The sequence below is a fragment of the Chanodichthys erythropterus genome, chromosome 9, assembly GCF_024489055.1.
Source record: "Chanodichthys erythropterus isolate Z2021 chromosome 9, ASM2448905v1, whole genome shotgun sequence".
NCBI classification, from domain to species: Eukaryota; Metazoa; Chordata; class Actinopteri; order Cypriniformes; family Xenocyprididae; genus Chanodichthys; species Chanodichthys erythropterus.
In genome coordinates, this window is record NC_090229.1 from 19,621,404 (window position 1) to 19,644,152 (window position 22,749).

General features: G+C 37.2%; 3 protein-coding genes across 7 annotated transcripts; all 3 read left to right on the top strand.

The window, feature by feature from the left end:
- Positions 1–2,065: 2,065 nt before the first annotated feature.
- On the top strand, positions 2,066–8,671 carry lmod1a (leiomodin 1a (smooth muscle)). The gene is made up of 3 exons (XM_067394929.1): positions 2,066–2,584; positions 4,444–6,162; positions 7,337–8,671. The coding sequence occupies exons 1-3, from the start codon at positions 2,324–2,326 to the stop codon at positions 7,361–7,363; spliced, it is 2,007 nt and encodes a 668-aa protein (XP_067251030.1). The 5' UTR covers positions 2,066–2,323; the 3' UTR covers positions 7,364–8,671.
- Positions 8,672–8,720: 49 nt separating this feature from the next.
- On the top strand, positions 8,721–14,576 carry LOC137027105 (CMRF35-like molecule 3). 4 transcript variants are annotated; one of them, XR_010895988.1, is made up of 13 exons: positions 8,721–8,919; positions 9,157–9,489; positions 9,609–9,710; positions 10,001–10,072; positions 10,183–10,278; positions 10,498–10,553; positions 10,787–12,472; positions 12,731–13,063; positions 13,174–13,257; positions 13,445–13,516; positions 13,692–13,793; positions 14,041–14,066; positions 14,285–14,576. XR_010895988.1 is itself a non-coding variant. In XM_067394930.1 (7 exons), the coding sequence occupies exons 1-7, from the start codon at positions 8,811–8,813 to the stop codon at positions 10,943–10,945; spliced, it is 927 nt and encodes a 308-aa protein (XP_067251031.1). In that variant the 5' UTR covers positions 8,721–8,810; the 3' UTR covers positions 10,946–12,683. The 4 variants fall into 4 exon arrangements, 1 of the variants encoding a protein (XP_067251031.1); XR_010895989.1 differs by having other exon boundaries at positions 13,177–13,257; XR_010895990.1 differs by having other exon boundaries at positions 9,612–9,710.
- A 1,031-nt stretch (positions 14,577–15,607) lies between these two features.
- On the top strand, positions 15,608–22,726 carry rap1aa (RAP1A, member of RAS oncogene family a). 2 transcript variants are annotated; one of them, XM_067394934.1, is made up of 8 exons: positions 15,608–15,702; positions 17,838–17,902; positions 18,051–18,119; positions 18,209–18,265; positions 18,353–18,493; positions 20,348–20,491; positions 20,632–20,754; positions 21,716–22,726. In XM_067394934.1, the coding sequence occupies exons 2-7, from the start codon at positions 17,846–17,848 to the stop codon at positions 20,719–20,721; spliced, it is 558 nt and encodes a 185-aa protein (XP_067251035.1). In that variant the 5' UTR covers positions 15,608–15,702; positions 17,838–17,845; the 3' UTR covers positions 20,722–20,754; positions 21,716–22,726. The 2 variants fall into 2 exon arrangements, with proteins under 2 accessions (XP_067251035.1, XP_067251036.1); XM_067394935.1 differs by lacking the exon at positions 15,608–15,702 and adding an exon at positions 15,715–15,998.
- Positions 22,727–22,749: the final 23 nt, after the last annotated feature.

The following is a 22,749-nucleotide window of genomic DNA, read 5'->3' on the forward strand; positions in this document are numbered from 1 at the left end:
GCAATTTTGATGTACTATTTAAAATGTATACGAATAGAAACCTTGAACTGAATTTAACCCTCTCTATTGCAGGTATTAGTGTCTTTAGGTAACACTAAAGCCTTTCACTCTTGAACTTGTTAACCCAGGGTCATCTTTAACCCTGTTAGTTTTTCTTTTAATGTGTTAATTTAGCAGACCTCCTTTTTATTGTTCTACACTTTGTTTTTTTGTTTTTTTCAACTTCATGCAGGTCACTTAAGTATTCCTTTCATGTGTTCACACTTATATATAATTAAATAAAATAAAAGTTATGCATATTTGGCCCGAACCCAGAGTACCCCATCCCAGGTTGGGAAAGGAATAGTTGGAAGTGAGGAGATGGGGTGGTGGAAGGATGCTGGAAAACTATCATGGAAAGTCTGCTGTATATGTACCTCTTATCTCATTAATTGAGTTGATTAACTGAATGTGCTCCTGCTGTGTTAATTGGGTTAATTATCTGAACGTGCTCCTCCCAAACTTTAATAAAACATCATGTGGTTAAAAGCAGGTTATGAAATCTGCATGTAAATTTTACAAGAATTATAAAAGCATTGTTTAAATGGATACCTGCAGTCATCACAGCACCCAACGAAGCAGCCATTCTGGAGCGAGAGTGAAGACCAACAGAAGACTGGTTCGGGGGTTGACAGAGGGTATCTGTGTTGAGCTTCATCCGGGATTGCGGTATGTCACAGTGATTTACAAAAGTGAAGAATTATAACAAAACAATTACAAAATAATAACGGCAACAACAATAAAAAAATGTGTGATTATCAAAGTGATTATCACAGGGAGGCAGGGATTCTTTCTAATTAAATGAGCTTTATTGTTTTTTTACTTATAGCAAGCCTCCCTATAGTTTTTTTTTTTTATTTATTTAAATGATTTCACTGTTATACCTTGACTATACATTAGTTATCTACAAAAAAGTTAATGTCTAATCTGCATATATATAATATAGAATTATACTCAAATCAGATATCGAATGAGTTTAATTTACAATAAATGTTCTGCTCTTTCTGCTAATAAGGAATTATTTTGCTATCATGCCATCCAAGATCTGGTGAAAGTGCAGCCATCTAGTGGTAATTCCTATGCATGCCATTTCATACAACTGCTGCTAAAGCATCCAGCTGCAGAAGAAGCCCTTACCCTCCAAACATACACCGATCAGGCATAACATTATGACCACCTTCCTAATATTGTGTTGGTCCCCCTTTTGCTGCCAAAACAGCCCTGATCCATCAAGGCATGGACTCCACTAGACCTCTGAAGGTGCGCAGTGGTATCTGGTACCAAGATGTCAGCAGCAAATCCTTTAAGTCCTGTAAGTTGTGAGGTGAGGCCTCCATGGATCGGACTTGTTTGTTCAGCACATCCCATAGATGCTCGATTGGATCTGGAGAATTTGAAGTCAACACCTCAAACTTGCTGTTGCGCTCCTCAAACCATTCCTGAACCATATTTGCTTTGTGGCAGGTTGCAGTATCCTGGTGAAAGAGGCCACAGGCACCAGGGAATACCGTTTCCATGAAAGGGTGTACATGGTCTGCAACAATGCTTAGGTAAGTGGTACGTGTCAAAGTAGCATCCACATGGATGGCAGGACCCAAGTTTTCCCAGCAGATCATTGCCAATAGCATCACACTGCCTTCGCCAGCTTGCCTTCTTCCCACAGTGCATCCTGGTGCCGTGTGTTCCACAGGTAAGTGATGTACAAGCATCCGGGCATCCACGTGATGTAAAAGAAAACGTGATTCATCAGACCAGGCCACCTTCTTCCATTGCTCCAGGGTCCAGTTCTGATGCACCACTGATAAGTTCAGGCTTATGAAACAATACAGAAAGTGGTGAAACAAGAAGAAGAATACCAATATCAAGGAAAAGGTGGAGGAAGGCTATCGAGAACTTTTGTGATTACTGATGTACTACTGTTGTATTTGAGTGAAAGAAGTATGACAGAATTCTTTAAAAATGTTCCAGTCAGTGGAAGTGGGTTGTGAGGAAAAAGGGGTAGGCCTACCTGTCTTATGGACAGACACTCTCGCATTTGTGCGTGTGCGCAGGCTGCACGCGGTCACGCAAATGTGAAGGATCGCGCGGAATGCGTCTTGGCGCTCCGAGCTTGAGCTGGAGCTCGTGAAAGGCGCTCTCAGCGCGAGACACTCTGCAACCCCTTTTCATCATGGATTTAACGGCATCTGTGAAGGGAAAATATCATATTTAAACACGGTCAGCTACATTCCCGCAGACTAAAACATTTTATTTGGCTAATAAACTTTAAATATTTCCAAAGAAAATGTCCAGACCAAAGGTCTTGGAGCGGCAGGGAAGCGATGACTCAGACACGGACCTGCTGCTCGCGACACTCTCACCGGAGGAAGTGGAGGAGCTCGAGCGGGAGCTCGTTTATATCGATCCCGACCCAAACGTACCGGTGGGACTCCGCCAGCGGAACCAGACGGAGAAAATACCGTCCAGAGGATATGACAGAGAGGCTATGCTTGTCTACTGCGAGCGGGAGACCAAGAAACTGATCCGGAGAGAGTTGAGCGTAGAGGTGATGCGTATAACATCAACAGCAACAACAATAATTATTATTAAAAGTATTATTAGTATTACATAAAGTTGTTTTCTTTATCATTATGTTTAATAATATATCCAAATGTTAATTTTTTTGTCAATCTACAAAACCCTTAACTTTAAAACTCTTAAAAAATTATTTCAAACTAAATCCAGAATTCCAAAATACAATAACAAATGGATGTATTTTTCCTATTGGGAATGGTTTGTTCTCAGTGGCCTAAGTTTAGAGGTTTGCATGCTGGGGGAATGAATAATGAAGAGCTGACATGTGTTCATTCAGTCTTTTACAGTTTAAGATCTCATCATAGTGTGACATTTTTGTAGATCTGTGGACATAGTGAATAAGCACTGAGATCTATGTTAATCAGTCCAGCCTACATGCCTGACATGCTGTCATGGTTGTATATGTCAACACCCGTTTTGCTGCACACACACTGGACCCTAATGGCCTATAATGTTGCCATCATCTGGAAGTGATGAACTTTTTCTTTTTTCGTATTTGCCTGTGCTGCACATTTACTGAACACTTTGTACTTCCAAGTGCGAGTCAAATATATATTTTTTTTTTCCAACAACAAATCTCCAAAACACTTTTGACAAGACTAAGTTATTTCAGTGTAAACGTCTCTTGGGTAAAAAAGTGAAGCATATAATTTTCCTTTACAGCCAAATGTCTTTATAAACATTTTGTATCATGGTTTAGTTTACTGTTGTCTAGTATAAACACAGGATTCTCTCTAGGGGATGGACATTTGTAGTTGGCACTTCATATAAACTATGCAGAACTAACCTTTTACATCAAAGCTGCTGTATGTATTCGCTTTTGTGTTCATCTCAATAGGATTTTCTGAGAGGATGCTGTAAGAATTGGGATTATCCAGAGTAACAGAACAGAACAGATGGTCTGGTTCTTCTGGGATGGTGTTCCTTGTGTTTTTGGAGAGTGCTAGTTGTGTTTTAAACAGGTGCTAATGAAGCAGTAGTAATGTGAGATGCACTCAAGGGGCCACAAACTACTTTTAAACTCTATTGAGACACTGAAGTGTTTGTTTGAAACATGTTCAGCAGGCAACAGAACACACACACAGGAACTTCGCAAGTAACTAAGTAACACTGTGCTCTTTATAATCAGCAATTCCCCCTTTATAGTCTATTTTTTATCAATCCTGGCTTTTAAAGATCTTATTGATATTATTGATATTCTGCTGTGAAATCTTCATGTGCGTCATTGTGTTGGCAGTGTGAATATGCTGACTGGTAGTCACTTCCAATGTATTCAGTAAAACAGCTATGAGAATAAAATTTATGTTCACGTTATTTTACAGTAGTCAGAAGTTAAGAGTGATGCACTTCAGCGATTTGTGAATGTGTTTACTTTAAGCTTTGCCTCAGTGAGGCTTTGGAATCGTCAAGGGCGGCATTCCAGGCCTGAATGTTCCTCCCTTTGCTGCCTTATAAGGGCACATCTGAGAGTTTTAAGACTTCTTCAAACAATAGCACACAAATCTACACAGTATGTTCATTCCCTTTTAATGACCACTAAAAATAACTCACTCAGTCGAGGACTCACTGGGTCCAGCCATTGGCTGTAATTATTCTAGATATGTTTCCTTTGTTTGAAGCCCCATTGTATTTAATGATAATGTTGATATTTATCTATAATTACACTGAAATGAAAGCAAATGGGAACAAATTTAGAATGTGAACACTGTGATTAAGATGTCAAAAGTCAGATCACGATTAGACAAAATCAGATATGCCAGCTATCAAAAGACAAACAGCTTCTCAGATTTAATGTGCTGTGACTAATTTCTTTTGTGTTTATTGTTGAAGGGAGAGACAAAAGGGGATGGCAGAAGGAGAGATCGACTCCGCCGGATGAGAAGCAGAGAGTTTTCCAGGTCGCAGAGTGGCGATCCTCCCGACACAGAGAGCAGAAATGCAGAGAGTGAAAAAGATAAGGAGCGAGCGAGAAAAAGGGAGGATGACTTTAAAGCTTTACCTGATGAAGGAGAAAAAGGCAGAGAGAAGAAAAAGGAAGAAGAGAAGAGAGAAGTTGAGAAGACGGGTAATAAGACAGAAAGTGGAAAAGACCTTTCGAGAAAAGAGAGAGGAAGCAGCAAAACTCTAGACCTCATATCCAAACTGCAAGAGAAAAAAGTGGATATGAAAGAAAGAGGGAGGAAGGAGGAGAAAAAAGTGAGTGAAAACTCCAAAATACGAGGGTTTGTCTCCAAGCTGCAGGGAGATAAAGATGCCGAAGACCTAAAAGTAAAAAACAATAAGGCAGATGTCAAGAAACAAGACGAAAGCAAAACTAAAACCATAGAGGAACCCAAGAACAACAGAGCAGTAGGAAGAGTAAACCTAAAAGATGTAGAAATGGTGGAGAAGAAAAGCAGAAGTAGAAATGTAGAAGAGAAGGAGAGAGAAAAGAAGGATGAGAAAAGTCATACAACCAGAGCACAGAAAGAGAAAGAAAAAGAACAAGTGAAACAGTCAGAAAACAATGAGGTGAAGATATCTAGCAATTCCAACCGTAACAGCTCAGGGAACTTTCATGGTGCGGATGACCGTTCTGTTACCACTGAGGAGGACGAGTCTTTTAGCGAAGATTTGGACAGTGATACTGGCTCCAGCATGTTTGACGACCTCCTAGAGCAGGTTCGCAGTGACGACCCTGAACTAACAGAAGTTAATGTAAATAATTCAGATGCCATCAAGACAGACACCCTGATACATTTTGCCGAGGGTCTTCGCAGCAACACTCACGTCAAAACCTTCTGTCTCGCAAACACGAGAGCGGATGATCATGTTGCGTTCGCCATCGCCGGAACCCTGCGAGATAACTCAACCCTGACCGGAATCAACCTCGACTCGAACCATTTGACAGGCAAAGGCATCCTGGCCATCGTCAACTCTCTTCAGCACAACAGCACGCTCATGGAGCTGAGGTTTCATAACCAGAGGCACATCTGCGGAGGGAAGACTGAGATGGAGATGGCCAAAGTCTTACGTGACAACTCTTCTCTGCTGAAGTTGGGATATCATTTCGAGCTGGCTGGGCCCAGGATGACCATGACAAACATCTTGAGCCGAAACATGGATAGGAAGCGGCAGCAACGACTAGAAGCGCAAAAACTCGCCAGATTGGAAACAGACTCCACAAACAAAACCCCACGTGAAGATAAGAGCTCGGCTGAAAAAAATAAATCTATCAACACTCAGAAGAAAGACTCTAAATTTGTTGCTCATTCAAAATTCACCTCTGCTCAGGAAACTCCCAAAGCTCCGCCCACAAAGCCACCATCTAAACCCCTCCCCTCTGAGGTAACAGGAAAGAAAACAGGGGCAACCGGAAGTCGACAAGCTCCTCCTCCTCCTCCACCCCCTCCCAGCCCAGCGTTAGATGTTCAGGCCCTGAGGAGGTCACTGAACCCAATCTCTCAGAGGAAACCAGACAGCAGTGCTGCTGTCCGACAGACGGACAGGAGCTCCAGAGATCAGCTCCTGGACTCTATCAGAAACTGCAGCATGAACGCTCTCAAAAAGGCAAGTAAAACGGACATGTCAGATGTTCTACACAAGCAAGTACTTGACTGTACATTTGATATCACTCTTTTAATAAGAAAAATATGAGAGCTTCATTCTACATTCTACACACACTCTTCTTTTGAATAAGTGATTACTTCACCACCGTTATGTTCTATGACAAACTTTCAGCCTCACGATACAGTACCCACAGCTAGAGCTGCTTTTCTCTGTGTACAGATACCATGTGACAAACACAGGCGAATGACGCATATATAAAATTTCCCAAGTAATCTGTCCTGACAGCTTTAAAATATAAATATTTATTATAGGGTTGTCAAAGTGTATATGGTAAAGTATTATTTTTTGTCAAAAGAGAAGTTACATGTATTTGAAATATCTAAATATTAGGGATGCATGAGATACAGTCGTGCTCAAAATGATTCATAAATATGACCAAAGAAGGCTGTGAAAATAAATCTGCATCGTTAATACTTTTGATCTTTTATTTAAAAAATCTACAAAAATCCAACCTTTCATTGGAGAATAATAATTTTAAATGGGGGGAAAATCTCATTATGAGAAAAATGTTTTTCTCTAATACGCATTGATCACAATTAATCATACCCTTTTATTCAATACTTTTTTGCAACCTCCTTTTCCCAAGATAACAGCTCTGAGTCTTTGGTCATATTTACCAAGGGTATGAATAATTTTGAGCATGACTGTATCGGCCACCATATCGGTATCGGCTAATATATGTTCATTTTTAATGTTATCGTTATCGGCCCGATATATTAAAGTCGACAAATAATGTCTTATTTCCATCAGCTGAGAAACTTCAGATGTGCACTGTTTGCCAGGATGGTTTTGAATTGCTTGAAATATGATTGGAATCACTTCAAAAAGGAAAAATATAAGCGCAACATGTGCAGTCTGTCATATAGGCTACATAAAATTATAATGAAAACATTTGGGACATGGCTTTTAATGGTGAGACTTTTGTTTTTGTATTCAGGCTCTTAAAAATTATATCAAAATTTGGATTTCGATTTATCAGCCAATATATCGGCTTTCAAATATAAAGAATTATCGGTTATCGGTATCGGTCAAAATTTTCATATCGGTGCATCCCTACTAAATATTATAAATGCTTTTAAATGCTTAATATTCTTCTTTTCAATCTATCTCTCAGGTTGAGGTACCTAAGCTGCTGAGATAGCATCTGTCCAGTGTATGTGCTTCTACCAGATTCCCCTGCAGCGCCCCATCATCACGGTGGAGTCATTGAATCATCAAGATGAGATTCCTCCTTAACTGGCTTAGATGCTCTGAAATACAGATTATTGGGATTATCTGAAATCTAAACATCTGAGGTGTGAAACTTGAGTGTGATTTTTCCCTGGACTGACAGTTAACCAGTCAACATTAAAGCTGTGAGGGGCATATGTTGAGGTTTAAGGACCCTCAGAGACAAGATTTTTTCAGATAAATCAGATGGGTTATTGGAATATCTTGGCCATTTCTAAACTCCTGGTATTCTTTAAGATATTCTTTTAGACCTGTCTTGAATCATTACTCTGTCTATATACAGTATGTAGAGATCTGCCTTGATGTTATGTGTTTGTTAAAGTCAGCATAAAATGGAAGTTGCAATAGTCCTTCCTTCTCTACAGTGTCGTATGGGAAACGGCTTCTCAAAGAAGGCTGAACTTGATTTTGTCCATCAGGAATTGATTGGATCATTGTAGTGATAATAAAATAAATAAAATAATAATATTAATGATGATGTTCATGGATAAATACTACAATATTTAATTTAAAAAATGTCAATTTGACTTTAAATAGTATGTAAACATTTACATTTAAATACTATATTGATTATTTATGAGATATTGTGTTCAATGTCACAAGCAGATCTGTTTATGGCCATGGATTTTTGCATCTGGACTTTTGAGAGAATCAGTTTGAGTTTCTGTATTACAATATTGTTGTTTTTAGGGAAATTAGAACAAGCTGCTCCCTTTCACATCTGCAAACATGATCATATCCAGGGCAGCATTTTTTTAATTTATCCCCAAATCAAGATGAAAACAATTTTTTTTAATTGTGATAAATACTCTAGATATCACTTGAGAAGTACTGAATTAGCAGTACCTACCTGTATATATAGTCCTGTCTGATGTGTCTTTTTGTAGAGCAAAAAATAGCAATGAAAGCATTTACACAAAGAAAAAGGAAGTCATATTTATTGCTGAAAGACTGTCTCTCTTGTCCTCTGGCTGTCTTTTTCTTTTGCAACAGTCTTTGTAACAACATTAAGCTGCATAATCAAATACTTGCAAATGCATTGTTACAAAAATGTGTCAACAAACCTGCTAAGCGGCTTTGTTTTCTTCCTGACCCAAAGTCTGTTGTGTGTTTGCCCCCCAAAGTCATACCGGTCCTACTGCTAAACTGTTTTTGGTTTGTTCTTTTGCATGTCTCTCTCTCTCTCTCTCTCTCTCTCTCTCTCTCTCTCTCTCTCTCTCTCTCTCTCTCTCTCTCTCTCTCTCTCTCTCTCTCTCTCTCTCTCTTTCTCTTTCTCTTTCTCTCTCTCTCTCTATTAAAAGCACTGTTCCTCTGTTGACTGATGGTGCAGACAAGCGAAAGACAGGAAGCCAGTTATAATGTTGAGTTATGTTGTAGTTTATTATAAAGAGGATGTCTTGCTTGAAGAGGATGATAACAAGTTAAGGAGAATGAAAACCCATCTAAAGATCCTGTCTCTTTTCATAGGTAAATACTTTTTTCTGGCTTGATATATTTCAAGATGGTGTCTTCATTATTTAGAGATGACTGTTTTAAATTGACATCTCATAGCAGACTGTAAATATAATTGTGCGTGCATTTAAAGTTAAACAACTGATTCAGCAGTAGTTGTCTAATGACCCTCTGTATATTGTTGGAAAAAAAGGATTGTGTAAAAAAATTCTCAGTTTACCAAATAGAGTGAAGTAATAAAGTGTTTTCTAGTTTTCAGTGGTGTGTTGATGAAGTCTGGAGATGTTTTTGAGGGAACAGTGGGTGAAAAGGTGGAGATCAAATGTCCATATCCAGATGATTACAAATATACACCCAAGTACCTTTGCCGTCATCCCTGTGGATCAGAGAATGTTTTGATTAAAAGTGCAAAGATTGATCAGGTCGATCAGAATGGAAGATACTCTTTGATTAATACTGTGAGTGGAGGGTTCTTTACTGTAACCATCAAAGATCTCAGACTCTCAGACTCTGGTGTTTATTACTGTGGACTTGATCAATGGTTCCGTGACACATTGAAAAAAAATCATCTCTCTGTCCGTTCAGGTGGGTATTTATGCAAACAGTTTGTGAATGATATACGTCTTCCTATTTAAACACTTTCACATAGCTTTACAAATTTTTTAATAAACTTGAATTCCTCTTTTTTTCTGTTTTATTTTCAGCAGCTCCAGTGAACAGACCTTCACGCACCCCTGAAAACACAAATATAACTACAACTGCATCTACATGGACAACAACACTCACCTCTGCAGTAGTTACATCCAGTCAGCAAACTAATGATCCATTTGACAACAATAGTTTGACTATTTATAATTTTAAAAAATCATACTCATATTTAGACTGGTTAGGCTTGCTTTTGAAAAACATTTAGGAAATCAGAATGACTTACAGTAAACTTTTAATAATAATGAAATCCTATATAGTTGTCATGCTGTAGTCGAGATTTTGTTTATATTTAGTATTTTACACTTTCATCTTCAACTATCTTCAAAGGAGAAATTTCACCTCTTTTTATAAATCATATACTGTGATTCTCTCTTTTTCTGTCTCTCAGATAACTCTACTTCATATGAGCAGTTCTCATCAACCGTCCGGTTAAATGAATCAAAAAATGGAGAATTTGTTTGTATGTATTTTATTTTGACCATTAGAATTTCTTTGTGTAACATGGTGTTTATATTACACCATTTAATGATGACTGTCATAACCTGTTAACTCTTTCTCTTTTTATTTCAGTCAGCATGACTGTGGTGTGTGCAGGTGTTCTGGTGCTGCTGGTGTTTGTGGCTTTAGTGTTTCTCTACAGGAAAAGATCAGATTCAAAGTCCATATGTAAGTCCACACACACAAAGACTTGAACTGATTCAAATGCCCAATAGTGAGCTGATTGAAATCAAATTATAAAAAAGTGATCAAAAAGCCCCATTGCATCAGGTTTAAAAATCAAATAGAGAACTGGTGTGACTGCTGTGGTTTAGTCATGTGATCATATCTTATTTTGTTCAAATGACTAAGTCACTTTGAATGGGTTCTACATTATGTTTCTTTTAGGTTTGAACCATCCTGTCCCTGAAAATTCAGTTCAAGTTTCGCCAGATCTCAACCGGGTAAGGAAACATCTGCTCTTACACAATTTTATCCTAAAGTATCAATATCTGATTACAAACCATATTAACCTAACAAAATACAATTGATCAACATTAGATACATTAATGCATTTGCTTTGTTGGAGTAAATCTAGTGAATCCAGATTACTCTAAACATGTTGAATGTACACTGAATACACTCTGTTAAATGTACACTAAATAATTTTTGGTATGTGTTCCCCTATGTCTCTCAGACTGTAGATGATGTCTTTCACATCTATGATGAAATGTTGAATGAGTACAGCCTGGCTGGTCCAGCTAGAGATGCCAGTTCTTCTGTAATATATTCGACCGTGCAGCACTGTAATCCTGCACCTCAGGATGATTTTTATTCACTCATCACACACCAATGAAGATAAATGATTAGATCAATCTCATGCTCTCTAAAAAAAACTCATACTTGAAACCCTGTTGATGCGAAGTGATGCATGCGGTCAACTTGCTAAAACAGGCATGATTGCCTGCAAACATCCTGCTGTGGACATGTGCGTCAGGTCGTGACATTGAACTGAACTGCTGTGTTAAATTAAAAGTGTGAATTTCCTGTGTAAGTAATAGCATTAGCTTTTTGGGTTGTAGGGTGAATTCAGGGTGATTGGGACACTTTTTGCCATTGAGATTATTGGAAAAAGTGTCCCAATCAACCTGAATACACCCTATATGCAAAGTTACATAAAAAAAAATCATATTGTTTGTTTATTTGTTTAACAGACTGCCTGCCTGACTGACTGATAGATCGAATTTCATGACTAATTATGTAGGAATCCATTGTAAATTCTTTTTTTTTTTTTTTTTTCTTACAGTACCTCCATGTGTTCTTATGTCTTTTTAGACTGATGGTGTGTATTATTATTGTGAGACTTTTTTTTGCCCCACTGTCTGTGTCTGTATATTAAAGCTTGTTTATTGTAATCTCTCAATTTTTTCTGAGAATAAAAAGTTAAACAGTGCCACAGAAAATAAAATAGCTAAAAGAATGGCTTTATGATAAATCATAGTCAAGATGTGTGTGATATGGCTTCCTCTCATGCTGATTGGATAGATCATGTGAATGTGTTCCTCCCGAACTTTGTTAATAAACCATCATTTAATGAAGCACAAAGGTGAGCAATACAACTTAAAAGTAAATGCGATTAGGCCTACTGATTATGATGTTTATTTAAGTTTCTCAACGAGGCAATATGAAAGTGTATTTGTGTTTCTAATGATAATCTAAGCAGTTATTTAAGAATACAGCTTGATTAGGAATATTAAAACCATAAAATGTCAATAAAATGTTTTTAACTAAACCATGGTGATCAGTAGGGTAAACATTTTTTTGTTGATTTAGAGTGTGTGTTGATTTTAAGTTGGTGTGTTGTTTTCTTGAAAACATAAGCCTATGCACATTGAAATAGCTTAGGTGTTACAATGAAGCCGTTTCACTTCACAGCCTTCAACTTCAGAAGACGCTGCGATTAATCTGTGCAAATGTGTACTGTATGATATTAGTTTGACTTCATCTAGTTTTTGCATATATTTGAATAAGAATTTCTATATGAATTCTAGTCTTTTTTCTGTATGAATCTATTGTACTTGCTGTCACTCTTTCATTTTTTTTTACAACATAAAGTTTGCTTCTTTTCTGATTCTTTAAGTTGTAGTTTCTCTGCTAAATGGTCATTGGTTTGTACGTTTGTAGAAGTCTCTCTCTCTCTCTCTCTCTCGGGGTGGGGCATCTTTCAAGTTCATCTGCAGTTGCAGTGTGAGAAACAGTAAGCAGAATTTATACTGAGATTGTTTGTTTTAATGTAACAGTTTCTTTATAAATCCTAAATGTTTTGAGGTGGATATGATATGGAGAATGAAAACTCTTATGAAGATTCTGTGTCTTTTCGTAGGTAATGTTCCTTTCTTTACATTTTTCATCCATTTCCATTCCATTTTCTGTTTGATAGCCATACCAATCATGGATAATATTATTTATTCAGGATAACAATATGATATTTAATATTTAGAGAGTTTGAAGTTATTTTGAGAGCTTCTTTTAGTTGTTTGAAAATTGTTTGTATGTTGTTAAAATTTTAACGGGTCAAAGTTTACAAAGTGTAATTTCTTTGCAGGTTTCTGTTTAACTCAACTTATTGTGTTTTTTCTAGTTTTCAGTGGTGTGTTGATGAAGTCTGGAGATGTTTTTGAGGGAACAGTGGGTGAAAAGGTGGAGATCAAATGTCCATATCCAGATGATTACAAATTTACACCCAAGTACTTTTGCCGTCATCCCTGTGGATCAGAGAATGTTTTGATTAAAAGTGCAAAGAATGATCAGGTCGATCAGAATGGAAGATACTCTTTGATTAATATTGTGAGTGGATTGTTCTTTACTGTAACCATCAAAGATCTCAGACTCTCAGACTCTGGTGTTTATTACTGTGGACTTGATCAATGGTTCCGTGACACATTGAAAAAAGTTCATCTCTCTGTCCGTTCAGGTGGGTATTTATGCAAACAGTTTGTGAATGTAATATATACATTTGTCTTCCTATTTAAATAATTTCACCTAGCTTTACAAAATCTTTTTTTTTTTTTGTTTTATTTTCAGCAGCTCCAGTGGACAGACCTTCACACACCCCTGAAAACACAATTATAGCTGCATCATCATGGACAACAACACTCACCTCTGCAGGTAAAAGAAATACTGTTGACCCATCAAGACATTTAATGACATTTCATCCAAAATCACTAGTATTGTAATTTGAAAAATTATATACTACTTGATTCATTTTTAGTTTTAAAAAGATTAAAGGTTGTTCTTTAACAATAAAAAAATCTGACTCTATTTACAAGCAATACTGTGATTTTGTCTCTCGTAGATAATTCTCACTCATATGAAGTGTTACCAACAGTCCCATCGTCAGGTTCCACTCCTTTAATCAACAGCTCTGGTAACTCTTCTTTTTTATATATTCATTGTTAATGTTAGTATTCTTACAATAACAGTAATATAACAGTAATTTATTTGTTTTTGTCCTTACACTAGATTACTGATCACGACATACATATTGCAGCAACATGAAATAGTACAGTGATTATATAATCGTGATCTTTTTATTCCTGTAGATGTGACTGCGGTTTGTGCAGGTGTTTTGTCACTCCTCGTTTTCTCGATTCTTGTGCCTTTAGTGCTTATCTACAGGAAAAGATCAGATGCAAAGTTTAGATGTAAGATCACACACTGCAACAATGTAATACTAATAATAATAATAATAAAAATAATAATAGAGAGTTAATAGTAATGACTTTTTAAATAACCTCAAGCATTAATATGCCATGTTAATGATGCTTCCAAACTTAAATGATAATATCTCATATTCCTCTGGTCTGTTATTTTAAGTCAATAATGAAATCTAACATTATTTGTATTATTCACATGTTGATGCTTTGAAACCTCACACCATTGAAAATACAGTTCAAGATCCAGCAGAATTCAAACAGGTATGGAAACCTCTCTTTTGCACAACAAAAAAAATTATCAGAATTATTTATCAGAATTATTTATCAAAAGAAAAAAGAAATGAAAAAATAATCAGCACTGCATTTGAGTAAATTTGAGTTATTGCTTTGAAAGTCTTGTGAAGTTAAAGGTCTTGAATATATACTCACTAGAATCTTTGCTCTATATGGACTCCTGTTGTTCTATTTTTCTCTGTCAGACTGTGGGCAATGTCTGTCACCCCTGTGAAGAAACGAAAGTAGTGTATATTTTGGATGGTCCACCTAAAGGAGACAGTTCTTCATTTAGGCCTACTTCATATTCATCTGTACATTACTGTGATCACATGACTCAAGAACAGGGTCATTCTGAAATGTTACATTGAATATTTGCTATTCTCCATGTTTGGCCCTATTTAATCTCATGAGCAGAAGCATATTCATCGCTTCTCACTTTTTATCTCTATGATACTGACATAATTTCTTGAATTATTTCAATAAAAACAAAAAAAATTATATTGTCTGCAGCCATCCTTAAGTCTGATGACCAGGCGTTATGAATGGTAGTTCACCATTTTTGAAACTGTTTGCAGAGCATTTGTGGTGCATGTGGTCAAAGAATGGAACACTTTGCAAATGTTCATGCCTCTGAGTTGCAAACCAAATAAGCAACTACCCCTTGACTTTGACCTACGAATATCTGTGTGGTCGCTCATAGCCTAATTTAGTATGGCTAAATGTTATAGCCTATATTAAATATTAAGAGCATCGAATCGCTATATTGGGTGATTCTGCATGAACCCCAGTTCCAAGATTAGAAGAATAGTTCTTCTGCTGTACTGGTCACCTTTGAGCTCATAGGAAAGACTCTTAAAGGAATAGTTTACCCAAAAATGAAAGTTCTGTCATCATTTGCTCATCATATATGTTGTTTAAAACCTGTATGAGTTTTTCTTTCTTCTGTTAAACAAAAAAAAGAGACATTTTGAAGAATGTTCCCTGACAGCAACCTGTCGGCACAGAACGGCTCACATCTGGTCTGCATATAAACCACATGTACCAGATGAGGGCCGGATCTGGGCCAGACTATGTTGCTGTCTGGGTTGGTAACCAAACAGTGGATGGTAGCCATTGACTTCCATAGTAGGGGAAAAAAAAAACTGTCTGGTAACCAACATTCTTTAAAATATCTTCTTTTGTGTTCAACAAAAGAAAGAAACTCATACAGGTTTGAAACAACATAGAGGTTAGCAAATGATGACAGAATTAACCTTTTTTGGGTGAACTATCCCTTTAATATTGTCAGAATTGTCGCGCATGCTCAGTAAAATGTTTTGGAGACATTTTAAAAAACGTTGTTCAAAATTATTTTTAATTTTTTTTTTTAAAGATGACTTAATAGAAATTTCTCTCACAGAGCAATCTGTATCAAATTAAAAATTTTATAATTATATTTTAAGTAACTGAAAGTACCTTTCATTAACGCTGGATCTTTAACCCGTTCGTGGCTGTGTCAGGCCAGCATTCCGCGCGCTTTAGTGACGTTTGCATACGCGAGCGTGACGGGAGCCTGTCTGTGATTGCGCGACTGCGCGGCGCAATAGTGTTATCCTGCATGCTATTCGAGCTGTGGGACACGGTGAGTGAACTGTTAACGAACCCCGAAACACCTCGACCAGCACGGACAGTTAATTACTAGAACTGTACAGCGAATCCCGGGTTTTGGATGAAAGTCGTTGAACAAAACCTCGCGTAACGAATATGCTAACGTGCTAGCGTGAGCTAAGGAGGCTCAGGCCGGTTAACTGAGCAGAAATAACCCGCACAGCAGCGCCGCTGCCCTGTGGAATTCATAGGAAACAGCGCTGCGTTTACAGGCCGCGGTCTTTCCTTCGAGCAGACGAAAACAAACACACATCTGTCTGCCTGTTAACGGTGAAATATTTGATCTCTGCGTGTTATATGTCACTATGTGATCGTTAAGAAGTTAAACTCTGTGAGTTTATGTTTATACTGCGTTTTGATGCACATAAACTCCTAGTGTACATGCAGTCTTGTGTACATGTACTGGCATGCAGTCTTCATTCGACAAGTGACCAAAATGACATTACAGCTGTTAGTGTAAAGGAATGTTTCATGCAGTCTGGGTCCTACAACAATAGAAGAGCTGCCTTCTGTGACATGTTAAGATAACAAAAACAGTCCTGGGGACGCTATAAATTTATTCAGTCGTTGAGTGGAGACATTTGACATAGGTTATTTCACATGTACACCTGTTAAATCTGTCTGTATAGTTATGGTTTTATCTCTTTAAGGTATAGGAACTGAGTCTGATAAGACTAGACTTATAATTTACTGGTCTGAAGAATAGGCGATGGCACAGTCTTGATTATGCCTTTTTACTGCTTATAGTGATTCACACTGAATGGTGTACATTTGGAGATTTTTAAGGGTGTTTTCACATCTAGTTTGTTTAACCCTTTCAAATGCTCACACAAACGAACTGTACTCAGACCACCTCCGGAGGTTCACTTTTGGGTCCTTTTAGGGGGGTCTGAGATCACTTGGTTTGTTCACATATACATGCTGAACCGCTCCGAGAGCATTTGAAAGGGTTAAACGAACTAGGTGTGAAAGTTAACTGGGTTTGGTTCTTTTTAAACAAACTATATGTGAAAACACCCTAAATCACACACATGGTTTTTCCTTGTTTTGGTTTTTCTAGAAGTTATTCACAGCTGTTGAAAAGATTGCTTTCTCTTAAGTTACTGTACTGTCTCACAAAACAATACACAAACAAACCTCCATGGTCATTTATCACCTGCCAGTAACTGATTTGCTTATTTACAGAACAAGATGGGATTTTAGGACGAGGTTTTCTATTTATTCATATGATCTTCAACATGAAGCCTGTAGAGGAGAAAAGGCGATCACAATTATCATTTCATGCTGTCTTTTTTACTTTACTTAATATTCAAAATGTTTTAATTTGGCCTCTTTTTCTAGATTTCATTCAGCCTGAAGTAATTCAATGGTGCATTAACATGGCATCAGTTGGATCTGCATGCAGTAGATAAGCTGTTTGTTTGGTCATTTGGGTGCATTTGCATCCTTGATTACAGTGGAACTTAAAGTGCTCTGAATGATCTCAAATTGCCCTGTTTAACATTTGCTAGGAATGTACACGGCTGTAGTGATGGTGTTTTAAAGGACGTTAAATTCAAGTTGCAATTTATCAAAGAGTTTTTTTTACCACGTAATTAAAGCATGCTAATTAAAGTCGGCATAAAATGGAAGTTGCAATCATGTTTTCTTCCTTATTGTGACATCTCAGCGAAATAGCTTCTCAAACTAGTAAAATTGTTGAGCAGGACTTCCATCAGGAATTGGTTGGTTGGTTGTGTGAGTGACGGGTTGATTTCAATCGATTCTTCACATATTTCAAACGATTTTCAACCGGTTCGGAATGCATCGTTACATCCTTATTTATAATGTATGTGCATAAATAGTTTATAATAAAATATCCCATAAAAAAATAAATATGCCCATAAATATTGCATCACTGACAAAAAGCTAGAAAAAAAACAAGGGAAGGGGACGATAATGGTTTGACAGTAGTAATCAGATTATGAAAAAGTGGTATAAGTATGGTTTACATTTATTCATCGTAACCTCAGTGTGCTAACCACGTCAGAAAACCAAAAGCCTTTTGAGTGCTTCAAACTGCACTGATAAGTGATTTGAGTATGTGTGTGCTGTGATTTAATCTTACAGGCATCAGCATGCGTGAATATAAGCTTGTGGTCCTGGGCTCTGGAGGTGTGGGGAAGTCTGCATTGGTAAGTTCAGCATTATTTAAGTGTACACATCAATATTGTATTATGTATGGGCATTTTATACAGTTTATAACTGTATTTTATAATGGTTTTCTCTCTGGTCTATAGTATTTATTTGGATTGAATGAAATTCTGGTCTTTTCTCTCACAGACAGTCCAGTTTGTACAGGGAATATTTGTTGAAAAATATGACCCCACAATAGAAGACTCGTATAGAAAGGTAAGGAGCCCTATTTGGTATAGCTGAACTAATATTCTCTATATAGGAATATACATTAACAAAGTACTCAACACCTTCTTTTTTTTTAGCAAGTCGAGGTTGATGGGCAGCAATGTATGCTAGAGATCCTGGATACTGCAGGCACAGTGAGTTCAATATGATGAACAGTTCTGGCCAATTAGTTAATTAGTCTTCTATGCGAACTCAATAGATTATTGATTATTTGCTTACAGGAGCAGTTCACAGCGATGAGGGACCTGTACATGAAGAATGGTCAGGGTTTCGCTCTGGTTTACTCCATCACAGCACAGTCTACCTTCAACGACCTGCAGGACCTACGGGAGCAGATTTTGAGGGTGAAGGACACAGAGGATGTGAGTCACTTTGCATTATAATAAATTATTAATATTATTATTATTTGTGGTGCTTGCTTTGCAAATCATCATTTTTTTTAATGTTACCTTTTTTATTTTCTGTATCTTGTAAAAAAATAAAATAAATAAATTACCCTGACGGCCCAGCTAATGTCAGCCATAGCAAGTTTTAACCAGCAAAGGTTAAAAACAAAAAAAAGCACAACGTTATTTTTATTTTACTGAGACCACAAGAGCTTAGAGACATGCATGAAATTTGCAGAAGCTGCCTTCACACTGTGGCACACCATGCTACTTTACCAGAGCACCCACACATTCTGTATTTAAAGCTCTTTGCTTGTTAGAGGTTTTCCTTTTCGGTTATTTATGCAAGTTGCATGAACAAATTAAACATCAACAAGATTTTTAAAAATATTTTTTGAAGAAGTCTCCTATGCTCACCTAGGCTTCATTTACTTGATCAAAAATACAGTAATAATGTAATATTGTGAAATATTATTGCAATTTAAAATAGCTGTTTGCTGTTTTTATATATTTTTTATATATTTGCTGAATTTTCAGCAGCCATTACTCCAGTCTTCAGTGTCGCATGATCCTTCAGAAATCATTCTAATATGCTGAATGATTATCAGTGTTAAAAAATGTGTGCTGCTTAAAGGTGCTGTATGCGATTTCTCAAATTCGTTGTTGAACACTGTTGATATTTGAAATCAACCCAAACAAACCCACCCCTCTCTTCATTGTTCCGCCTCCAAAACTCACATTCCAATACTAACCACCTTGCTCCGAGTCGGTTTCAAACCCCGGCCTGATCGCTGCTGGCATGTGAGGCGAGTGCACTATCAATGACGCTAAACACCTCGCCATCAGTGTGCAGTGGTTTAACTGCAAAACTCTCACTATCTGGCCACTATTACACACGTAATGCGAGTGGATGTCTGTGTATTACAGCTGACGCGCAACAAAATGATTCGCGAAAAATAAAGCGCAGTTGATGAATGCACGACAAGGAAGCGCAAAAAATGAATGTACAGTACACAAGAGTAAATACAAACAAGGGTTTGTTATTAATCGCCAACAGAACAGCAGCTCCAGGCAATCAAAACCATGTTACTCGCATGAGAAGGAATCAAAACAGCCTCCGTGTCTGTTTTCAGGCCTTCCTGCTTAGCTCTCTCCAGCGCTGGAAAGCTTTTCTAATATAAACACAGGTCCTAAAGCGATTGCCCAGTCATAAACCTTCGTTGCAGTTATATTCTTTTGAGCTATTTTGTATTGTGCCCCATCTCTCGTTCTGCAGTTTTTTTTCTATTATTTTCAAATCTCCCTCTTGGTCTCTCTCCTCGACTGTCATGCGCCATATGCTGATTGGTTACACATTTGTTGTTGGTATCGGCCCGACTAACTTCCAAACAGTGTATTTGAGTCCCCCTTTTAATATTTTTGTAGAACTTTAATGCATTTTTTTTTTTTTTTTTTTGGATTCTTGTATGAACAAAGTTCAGAAGAGAATTTTAAGACTATTTATTTAAAATAGAAATATTTGTATTAACTGACACTTTTGATCAATTTAATTTGCCATTGCTGAATAAAAGTATTAATTTCTCAAAACAAAACAAAACATTTGAACAGTAGTGTGTGTGTGTATGTGTATATATATATATAATATATGAATTCATGTAACACAAGTGCTGCTGTACATGGGACATGTTTTGTGCTTCTATATAAGACTGGTGTTTGCGGTCCATGCTATTTTAAGATCAGTTAATTTCCTTTGAACTGTTAGTGAGTGTGATTTCTTTTAAACCAAACACAGTTTACACACTCATTGGATTGCTCTCCTTTTGTGTCTAGGTGCCAATGATCCTAGTTGGAAATAAGTGCGATTTAGAGGATGAGAGGGTGGTTGGGAAAGAGCAGGGTCAGAATCTTGCTCGTCAATGGAGTAATTGTGCCTTTCTAGAATCTTCTGCCAAATCAAAGATCAATGTCAACGAGGTGAGTCACCGTTCACCACACTTTATCCAGAGCAAGATAAAATAGAAAAAAAATGCACTTGTACCAAGTACACAAAGACAGTTATCTAATAAAAATCTTTTGTGTGTGTGTGTGTGTGTGTGTGTGTGTGTGTATGTCAGATCTTTTATGACCTGGTAAGACAGATAAACAGAAAGACGCCGGTGGAGAAGAAGAGAGCGAAAAAGAAGTCAAATTGCATCCTGCTGTAACACACCTGCATCACTGCAGCAGCTCTGAGCCAGGTAGTCGATCAGAAATTCATTAGGAATCCGTACATGCACCATTAAGGACTCTTTTCATCCATGATCATTGATAAAGATTTCACTCTGTGTGGTTTGCTTTAGGGATATCTACTAGGGATGACCAATATACCAGTTTTTACATGATATAGCTGATTTTTAATTTTTTTTGGTCATTTATCTGTATTGGTTGAATCCAAACCTCTGTGGATCCAAACCTGTAGGACTGTCGTTTATCTTTGGAACACAAATTATTTTTTTGATGAAATCTGGGTGATTCCTCCATTGACGGCTACGCAACTGACACTTTGACACTTCAAAAAGTTTACAATGAGTCTCTTCAGAAGCTCGACTGAACCTGCCTGAGGTGCGAGAACAAACCTCTTCCGGAAGCTGAAATGTGCTGCTTAACACATAAGAATAAACCTCCTTGGTTCTCGCACATCATGCGAACATGCTTGAGCTTCTCTTTACCACAACTGATGTGCGAGTTGATGAATGTTTAAATTTGAATAAAAGCCTAAATTCAATCTGTTCTTCATAAAGCAATCAAGTCTCTTCATAACATTAAGGTTGCACCACTGTAGAAACGTGGACCATTTTAATGTATTTACTACCTCTCTGAGCCTTGAAATTGGTTATGACATTGCTGTGTATAGGGAAGTCAGAAGGTCTTGGATTTCATCAAAAATATCTTAATTTGTGTTCTGAAGATGAACACAAAGCTGAAAGGTCTTACGGTTTTGGAACGTCATGAGGGTGAACTAACCCTTTAATGGTGTTTGTTGCATTCTGTTGCACCATTAAAAAAACAGCACCACCTGCTGGAGCTCCATCATTTCTGCATTCAGGGCAAAACTTGTATGTGTTTTTATGCTGAACTTACTTTTTGGTTTAGCAGCTTGTTGAAGGGGTTGATTGAGATGGATGTCATGATTTTTTTCCCCTTCTCGTTCTTTTTCAGATTGCCGAAATGAAGAACTGTTGCCCAGCTGGCCAACATTCCGGTTCCTCTCTAGTTATTGGCCAAACAATCAATAAGGCAGAACACCACAGACTCCTCAACTAAAACACAGACTTGACAGAAAAAGAGAGATGCAACCTCTGCCTTTTCTTCCAGAACGGTCTTGAAAATGTTCTCTCCCCCCTGCTCTTTGCTTACAGTTTTTTTCTGAAGGAGATTCTACAATGAGGATCTGTGTCAGGAGCAGAAGCTCTGTCTGTGATACGGCAAAGGGGGGTTAGACAGTCTGGGAGAGGGTTCAGGACTTTCTTAATGCCTACAGAAAGAATGGGGACATTTCAAAACATGTTCATGTTTATAAAATGATCAGAATTTTTTCCCCCATCACGTTTGGACTACCAATAATCATTTGTACAGAGAAGCAGCTGTGTCCTTCATTCATCAAAACTTTTTTTCCTGAGTGACTTAGACTCTTCTTTTCATCTAAAGAAATTGTGGAAAGTTAAAAATGTCATTTTTTTCTTTAGGGTGGTTAGGTTGAAATAAGAAATTTGGATCTGTCTATCTTGAAGGTAAAGATATATTGTAGCCACTGCATTTTTTTTTTCACAATCAAAGTTTTGTTAATTTTCCAGCTTTTAAAGATAATTAAATTTTAGTTTATTTTCTTGGTGATATTTTGCGGTAGGCTGTAGCTCAGTCTGGAATAAATATCAACCGTTTTGTGCCTGAGCAGGAGAAGGATGAAATCAGATCTGTAATGCCGAGATGACTTCTCCTCCGATAACCGCTAAACCAATAAACGATAGTCAGTCCTTGACACTTCATTTGCCAAGTTAACAGTCTTGATGTGTCAAATATTTCATTCTTGTTATTTTTTTTGTTCTGCTCCATGGTTTAGTTGAGCATTTTAAGCAAAGTGTCTGGCTGGCTTTTGATTTGTTTTTAAAGTAATGTGTGCTTTGATTTTTTTTTTTTGACATTGATTTAAATAAATGTATTTCATATTGATGTAGTGTTTTATGTGCATTTAT

Excerpts from the sequence above, each read along its gene's own strand:
- lmod1a (XM_067394929.1), top strand. The coding sequence starts at position 2,324 with ATGTCCAGACCAAAGGTCTTGGAGCGGCAGGGAAGCGATGACTCAGAC. Across the intron at positions 2,585-4,443 it reads GGAGAGAGTTGAGCGTAGAG|GGAGAGACAAAAGGGGATGG; the intron begins GTGATGCGTATA and ends TTATTGTTGAAG. Across the intron at positions 6,163-7,336 it reads GCATGAACGCTCTCAAAAAG|GTTGAGGTACCTAAGCTGCT; the intron begins GCAAGTAAAACG and ends TCTATCTCTCAG.
- LOC137027105 (XM_067394930.1), top strand. The coding sequence starts at position 8,811 with ATGTTGAGTTATGTTGTAGTTTATTATAAAGAGGATGTCTTGCTTGAA. Across the intron at positions 10,073-10,182 it reads AAAAAATGGAGAATTTGTTT|TCAGCATGACTGTGGTGTGT; the intron begins GTATGTATTTTA and ends TTTTTATTTCAG. Across the intron at positions 10,554-10,786 it reads TTTCGCCAGATCTCAACCGG|ACTGTAGATGATGTCTTTCA; the intron begins GTAAGGAAACAT and ends TATGTCTCTCAG.
- rap1aa (XM_067394934.1), top strand. The coding sequence starts at position 17,846 with ATGCGTGAATATAAGCTTGTGGTCCTGGGCTCTGGAGGTGTGGGGAAG. Across the intron at positions 17,903-18,050 it reads GTGTGGGGAAGTCTGCATTG|ACAGTCCAGTTTGTACAGGG; the intron begins GTAAGTTCAGCA and ends TTTCTCTCACAG. Across the intron at positions 20,492-20,631 it reads CAAAGATCAATGTCAACGAG|ATCTTTTATGACCTGGTAAG; the intron begins GTGAGTCACCGT and ends TGTGTATGTCAG.